General features: G+C 29.9%; 1 protein-coding gene across 1 annotated transcript in view; it reads left to right on the plus strand.

Moving 5' to 3' along the window:
• Window positions 1-2,107: 2,107 nt before the first annotated feature.
• LOC111616018 (uncharacterized protein PFB0145c-like) overlaps window positions 2,108-8,639 on the plus strand; it is a gene marked incomplete at both ends in the record, with an annotated part of 10,527 nt that continues 3,995 nt past the window's right edge. The window contains 2 exons of the mRNA XM_023357459.1: window positions 2,108-2,340; window positions 3,367-6,603. Of these exons, the coding sequence (XP_023213227.1) occupies window positions 2,108-2,340; window positions 3,367-6,603 (3,470 nt within the window). The remainder of the gene's footprint in view (window positions 2,341-3,366; window positions 6,604-8,639) is intronic.

Genomic DNA, 8,639 nt, shown 5'->3' on the forward strand with positions numbered 1-8,639 from the left:
CCGTCCGTCTGTCTGTCCTTCCTTAATCTCCAGAACAGAATCAGACACAGGAAAATCAAGACCGGATGTAGAAACCTTAGGGGGAGTTTGTCTCGATTAACTATATATAAAGTTTCGGTCTAGATCGAAAAACACGTGAATTCAATTCAAATATTTTCTTGCGTAATACGTTTTATTACGTCATAATACAGTTTTCTTTCTGTAAATAACAGGAAAATAGATCCATATATCGATATTTGGAAAACACTAGTGGAAAAAGACAGTTCTGTCCATAAGAAACTCACACATGAATGCACTCTTAGACATTTGAAAAGCCTAAAAAACGAAGAAAATGACATTTGGAGTAATATTATCCCACCAATAACGTTCTGTAGATTATACAGATGTACTTTATAAAAAAGAAAGGAAGAACACTAGACATCAAGTGAATTTATGGCTACAACTTATCAAAATTTATATGTAATTTAAGCGAAGACTCCAACTGATTTTCTTTAAAAATTAGAAAAAAAAACTAAGATTTTAAATACGATAAATGGAGACGAATAACCTCAGTTTTACAAGTTAACAAACGATTAAATTACTCTATAGTAACGTTAAATACAGTAAAGAATTTGAATTTTAATATACTATGTATACAATTTACATAGAATTATGTACATAGAAACCGTTCTTTATACCAAAATTATATGTAAAGAGAAGCAAAACGATGCATAAACAGTGTATATTTCAATACAAATAGAATTGTATAAGAATTCATTATACAAGAAGCTTACAGAAAACGTGTAATTCCTATATAGATTCTCTGTATAGGGGGGAAAGTTGAGCATTGACACTCAGACAGACAGACGGACGGTGAGAATATATAAGTCTACTTATTATTATTTTTTTATATTGTATATTTTGCTTGTAATGTTTCCCATTTGTTTAAAGTTTTAATCCTATAAAAAAGGATTAAATTTGAATGGCTTCACTAAAATGTTAATACAAATTCAACGATTTAACTTCGTTCGAGCAAGAAATTTTATTATTTTGTATGAATTTCGAAGTGAAACGTTCCTGAAAGAATGACCTTAATTTAGAGGTTGATTGTATTTATTTAAAATAATTTAAGTATGGTTAATTATGTGGTATATTTATAGATATAACCTATATTACACAGTACATTAAACATATGAAACATTGTAAGATACATTTACACATATCGTACATTGTAAGCTGTATTTACGTGTAAGACCTATTATAATATGTATTCATTACGTGTATACATGTAAATTATAATATAAAATATATTTATACGCCTTTAATTATAACAGAACTGAATATATGTCTTATAAATACAGGTAACACTTAAAAGAATGGTAACACTTACATGGAGAAGGTATAGCAGGATGGTAGAACTGTACTTTCTTGAGAATTCTATGACTTTTTGTACACGATGGAAGACGATCTGCCATTACAAGTCCGGCTTAACGGGTACTAATTTAATCCCTATTAACTCTAAAATCCATTGACCGATCTGCCTGAAATTTTTCACATTTACTCTTTAGGATCCCGCAGAAAATATAGAATTTATAAAACCTCAATACCCCCGCCCAATATCCTGATTTCAACTCTCCTTTACTAACACCTCAACTTTTGTGACGTTCGATAATCATAACCTTATTAGTATACATTAGCTTCATTCATCACGTAAAGATCCATCATCTATTGTGATTAATAATGGAAAAATACCGTAAGTCGCATGGTTTAGAAGACTAAATTGTGTTGACGGGTAAACGAGAAAAGTGTATTGACTTTCAACACAACAAATTTCCTGTCTCCTAGGTTTTTGTAACCATGTGATGTCCTCTGCGTGTGTGCAATAAATAAAACTCGAGATTAAGGCCCTGAAGATATTAGAAATTAGCAAAAAATATATCAAGAAATTGTTCAGAAATAGTTTATGTTCTCTGTGGGACAATTTTTAACGTCCTTGCCTTTAAATTCCTATTCATAGGCAACACCTTTTAACAATTTAAGCTCCACTCTATCAATTATTTACGCGTGCAAAGCGGTGTGTGTAGTACTTTCAAACATCCTAAACATCTTAATTTGTTTTTAATTACAGAACCACAAGACTGCCCGACGAGAAGAAGAAAGAGGATAGAAATTAACCGGCAACATCCAAAAACTGGTGCTTTTGTACCGGAATGTACCGATAATGGATTATACTTACAGACCCAATGCCATAAGAAAAAGACAAATGTGGTCTGTTGGTGCGTTAATCCAAGAACTGGTGAACCAATTCCTTCCATACCTGCAATGAAAGAGAGATCCGATTGTGAATCTGTTCGAAAGAATGTAAGATCATTTAAAGGTAAAGGTAAATTAAAATTTTTTATCAATCCTCATTGCTGTGCCTTATACGTCATTTGAAGAATGAATGACCAAAGACGAGAAAACTTCATCAGATTTTCTGTATAATTAACTTATCTTTGCTTGTTTTTTTTTAATTATTTCATAAGACACGTTTATTATTTTCATTCTGATTGAAATTTCGTTAATTACACGCGCGATCTCCGGTACAATGGAGCTAAGAACGTAATGCTTTTTCTATGGGAAGATACTTTTCCAAATTACTCGAAAACGGAAGTAGGTAGTAACAAACGGTTTTTTGCATTAGAACCGTATTTAATTCTACTATTAACGTACGGTTCGGAATTTCGAAAATCAAATTGGTTAATTTTCTACAAATTTTCTAAGATTTAAAAAAATCGTAGAAAATTAACGAATTTGATTTTCGAAATTCCGAACCGTACGTTAATAGTAGAATTAAATACGGTTCTAATACATAAAACCGTTTGTTTCTACCTACTTCCGTTTTCGAGAATTTCCGGAAAACGTTTCCTCCCCATAGAAAATGCATTACGTTCTTAGCGCCATCTACCGGAGATCGCGTGCGTAACCAGAAGTTACAATCAACCTTAAATATAAGGAATATAAGTAATAAATGCCATAAATTATTCTACTTACATCTTCACGGGAACATTTTATATTATAATTTATTTTCAGGGTTAATTTCAATTACTGAATATTTGAATGATGATTCTATAGTAAATGTTCTATATATATATAGTAACTGTATTGTTTATTCTACGTTAAACCTGTTTTTATATTGTTAATGTATGCTTAATATTACTGGCGTGTTACGAATTTGAAATAAAGAGTCCCATATACAGTATTGACTTCATACATTTTTTTCTTCAGTGGAAATATTTTCTTATAAAAGATTGGGGGGAGGGCCCTTTTTGATGAGGCCCCAAACCAAGTGNAGACTTAAAACCAAAGGTTAAAACCAAGGATAAAAACCAAGACTTAAAACCAAAGGTTAAAACCAAGGATAAAAACCAAGACTTAAAACCAAAGGTTAAAACCAAGGATAAAAACCAAGACTTAAAACCAAAGGTTAAAACCAAGGATAAAAACCAAGACTTAAAACCAAAGGTTAAAACCAAGGATAAAAACCAAGACTTAAAACCAAAGGTTAAAACCAAGGATAAAAACCAAGACTTAAAACCAAAGGTTAAAACCAAGGATAAAAACCAAGACTTAAAACCAAAGGTTAAAACCAAGGATAAAAACCAAGACTTAAAACCAAAGGTTAAAACCAAGGATAAAAACCAAGACTTAAAACCAAAGGTTAAAACCAAGGATAAAAACCAAGACTTAAAACCAAAGGTTAAAACCAAGGATAAAAACCAAGACTTAAAACCAAAGGTTAAAACCAAGGATAAAAACCAAGACTTAAAACCAAAGGTTAAAACCAAGGATAAAAACCAAGACTTAAAACCAAAGGTTAAAACCAAGGATAAAAACCAAGACTTAAAACCAAAGGTTAAAACCAAGGATAAAAACCAAGACTTAAAACCAAAGGTTAAAACCAAGGATAAAAACCAAGACTTAAAACCAAAGGTTAAAACCAAGGATAAAAACCAAGACTTAAAACCAAAGGTTAAAACCAAGGATAAAAACCAAGACTTAAAACCAAAGGTTAAAACCAAGGATAAAAACCAAGACTTAAAACCAAAGGTTAAAACCAAGGATAAAAACCAAGACTTAAAACCAAAGGTTAAAACCAAGGATAAAAACCAAGACTTAAAACCAAAGGTTAAAACCAAGGATAAAAACCAAGACTTAAAACCAAAGGTTAAAACCAAGGATAAAAACCAAGACTTAAAACCAAAGGTTAAAACCAAGGATAAAAACCAAGACTTAAAACCAAAGGTTAAAACCAAGGATAAAAACCAAGACTTAAAACCAAAGGTTAAAACCAAGGATAAAAACCAAGACTTAAAACCAAAGGTTAAAACCAAGGATAAAAACCAAGACTTAAAACCAAAGGTTAAAACCAAGGATAAAAACCAAGACTTAAAACCAAAGGTTAAAACCAAGGATAAAAACCAAGACTTAAAACCAAAGGTTAAAACCAAGGATAAAAACCAAGACTTAAAACCAAAGGTTAAAACCAAGGATAAAAACCAAGACTTAAAACCAAAGGTTAAAACCAAGGATAAAAACCAAGACTTAAAACCAAAGGTTAAAACCAAGGATAAAAACCAAGACTTAAAACCAAAGGTTAAAACCAAGGATAAAAACCAAGACTTAAAACCAAAGGTTAAAACCAAGGATAAAAACCAAGACTTAAAACCAAAGGTTAAAACCAAGGATAAAAACCAAGACTTAAAACCAAAGGTTAAAACCAAGGATAAAAACCAAGACTTAAAACCAAAGGTTAAAACCAAGGATAAAAACCAAGACTTAAAACCAAAGGTTAAAACCAAGGATAAAAACCAAGACTTAAAACCAAAGGTTAAAACCAAGGATAAAAACCAAGACTTAAAACCAAAGGTTAAAACCAAGGATAAAAACCAAGACTTAAAACCAAAGGTTAAAACCAAGGATAAAAACCAAGACTTAAAACCAAAGGTTAAAACCAAGGATAAAAACCAAGACTTAAAACCAAAGGTTAAAACCAAGGATAAAAACCAAGACTTAAAACCAAAGGTTAAAACCAAGGATAAAAACCAAGACTTAAAACCAAAGGTTAAAACCAAGGATAAAAACCAAGACTTAAAACCAAAGGTTAAAACCAAGGATAAAAACCAAGACTTAAAACCAAAGGTTAAAACCAAGGATAAAAACCAAGACTTAAAACCAAAGGTTAAAACCAAGGATAAAAACCAAGACTTAAAACCAAAGGTTAAAACCAAGGATAAAAACCAAGACTTAAAACCAAAGGTTAAAACCAAGGATAAAAACCAAGACTTAAAACCAAAGGTTAAAACCAAGGATAAAAACCAAGACTTAAAACCAAAGGTTAAAACCAAGGATAAAAACCAAGACTTAAAACCAAAGGTTAAAACCAAGGATAAAAACCAAGACTTAAAACCAAAGGTTAAAACCAAGGATAAAAACCAAGACTTAAAACCAAAGGTTAAAACCAAGGATAAAAACCAAGACTTAAAACCAAAGGTTAAAACCAAGGATAAAAACCAAGACTTAAAACCAAAGGTTAAAACCAAGGATAAAAACCAAGACTTAAAACCAAAGGTTAAAACCAAGGATAAAAACCAAGACTTAAAACCAAAGGTTAAAACCAAGGATAAAAACCAAGACTTAAAACCAAAGGTTAAAACCAAGGATAAAAACCAAGACTTAAAACCAAAGGTTAAAACCAAGGATAAAAACCAAGACTTAAAACCAAAGGTTAAAACCAAGGATAAAAACCAAGACTTAAAACCAAAGGTTAAAACCAAGGATAAAAACCAAGACTTAAAACCAAAGGTTAAAACCAAGGATAAAAACCAAGACTTAAAACCAAAGGTTAAAACCAAGGATAAAAACCAAGACTTAAAACCAAAGGTTAAAACCAAGGATAAAAACCAAGACTTAAAACCAAAGGTTAAAACCAAGGATAAAAACCAAGACTTAAAACCAAAGGTTAAAACCAAGGATAAAAACCAAGACTTAAAACCAAAGGTTAAAACCAAGGATAAAAACCAAGACTTAAAACCAAAGGTTAAAACCAAGGATAAAAACCAAGACTTAAAACCAAAGGTTAAAACCAAGGATAAAAACCAAGACTTAAAACCAAAGGTTAAAACCAAGGATAAAAACCAAGACTTAAAACCAAAGGTTAAAACCAAGGATAAAAACCAAGACTTAAAACCAAAGGTTAAAACCAAGGATAAAAACCAAGACTTAAAACCAAAGGTTAAAACCAAGGATAAAAACCAAGACTTAAAACCAAAGGTTAAAACCAAGGATAAAAACCAAGACTTAAAACCAAAGGTTAAAACCAAGGATAAAAACCAAGACTTAAAACCAAAGGTTAAAACCAAGGATAAAAACCAAGACTTAAAACCAAAGGTTAAAACCAAGGATAAAAACCAAGACTTAAAACCAAAGGTTAAAACCAAGGATAAAAACCAAGACTTAAAACCAAAGGTTAAAACCAAGGATAAAAACCAAGACTTAAAACCAAAGGTTAAAACCAAGGATAAAAACCAAGACTTAAAACCAAAGGTTAAAACCAAGGATAAAAACCAAGACTTAAAACCAAAGGTTAAAACCAAGACTTAAAACCAAAGATAAAAACCAAGACTTAAAACCAAAGATAAAAACCAAGACTTAAAACCAAAGGTTAAAACCAAGACTTAAAATCCAAAGGTAAAAAAAAAATTAAGGTTAATTGTGGATAAAAATTAAGGCTTAAAACCAAGGATAATTAATAATTATAGCATAAAAACCAAGGATAAAAATAAAAGCAAGGTTAAAAATTAAGACTTATCAATCAAATGTTAAAACCAAGCCTTAAAACTGCAGATTTTTACCCTTAAACTTGTTGAGAAGCATAAAAACAGAGGTTAAAAAAATCAAAGAATATTTATAATTAAAAAAAAACTTTACATAATAATTTATGCGATAAAAAAATTCAATTAATTATTTTAAGCTTTAAAACTACGAGGAATAAATAAATTTTTAACACAAAAAAAAAAAAAAAAAAACAATATTTTTAAACTTTCTTAACTCATCAATTGTTTACGTTTTATAAGATTTAATGACGTAAACGTCGGAAGTTAAGTTTATTATTTAATTAATATGATTGGCTTACCTTTAATTACTTAAGTTTAATGGAAGGATAGGAGAAATAATACATTCTCAATCATAGCTTGCACTAAATAAGTGCGAACGGGAGGTGCTCCACGGTTGTAGATCAATCAAACAAACTGGGCATGCGCTTCTCTTCATTTCTCTTCCCTCCTCATCCACCGATTAACTGTCAAGATGAACTGTCATCTTCTATGACCTTGAAGTGAGAAAGTACTTTTACAAAATTACAATTTTCCTGCTGCAAGTTTCTATATATATATATATAGGCCTATATATTGTAAATATATTGAAGTATCATTTTGTAAGTTTTTTTTTGTGTTTGTTTTTCAGGTAATAACACTTCTCCTAGGTTATAAATGTATGTAATTTTCAACTCCACTTAGAAAGATCGCTTGAGAAACGTCACACTTGAACATTTCTCTCGTGTATTATCATTTCTTTTCTTATGTATGGACAGGCCTGTGTGTAGGATTTTAAAATGGGTGACGTTTTTAAAAAGTACACATAAATCAGTAAACTTTGACAATAGTTTACAATTTATAACTGCATCGGATCGATAAAATAAGGCAAAACAACACATGGGAAATATGCCAAGGGGGCATTCATTCCTTAAGGGAGACTTTGTATAGCAAATTCACCCTTATTTAGGTGTTAGATACGTAAAGAAAATCCGAAAAATTCCTCGTTGGTCAGGCCACGATCAATTACCAATGTTCAGTGGTGTTATCTTGCAATTTACGTTCGTTATAGATTTTCCTGAAGGTTTTTCGATGTTTTAAAGGAGAAAACCGATGCTTTTGCACTTTAAAGTAGGGGAAGGATATAGAAAAGTTTAAAGTTATTAGCATTTTTATCTATTAAATCTTATTTTTACTTACTTTTTTATTAAAATATTTACTTCTTTTGTTAAAATATTTACTAACATTTATAAAAATATACAAAAAATACTTACTATTATTCAATATTAATGTCGAAAATGTGTTGTGTAATCCTGAAAATAAAACATTAATAAGTATAACAAATATAAAAACTATTTAAAAGTTTCTTATATATAAATAAAGAATTTAGTAAATAAATAACAAAAAAAAATTAAGTAAATTCCTACAAGAAAATTAAATAAAAATTACATCAAACATATTCGGTCCTTCATTAAATATAAAAGATAAATCGCTTTAAAAAAATTTTTTTTTTATCAAAGATACCGACAACTAAACTAATTGGTTGAAGATATAAAAGTAGGAGGAACTTGCGACAATCATTGCCTTTCTTTCAATTAAGTTTTATTTTAATGTTTTTTACTTTAGTAATACTTTTAATTTAATAAAAATTAATTGAAGAAATAGAAAAATCGGCTTAAGGCTTCCAATAGTGAAGAAAATCCCGGCTAACTTACCTTATCGATGCTTTCAGCATATTACAAAAATTTAAACGACATTAAAAAAGAGTGTATTATAATTTCTAAATAATAAAATTTAATAAAAATAATC

The sequence above is a fragment of the Centruroides sculpturatus genome, unplaced genomic scaffold (genome assembly GCF_000671375.1).
Source record: "Centruroides sculpturatus isolate CEXI.00-Female unplaced genomic scaffold, Cexi_2.0 scaffold2878, whole genome shotgun sequence".
Lineage (NCBI taxonomy): Eukaryota > Metazoa > Arthropoda > Arachnida > Scorpiones > Buthidae > Centruroides > Centruroides sculpturatus.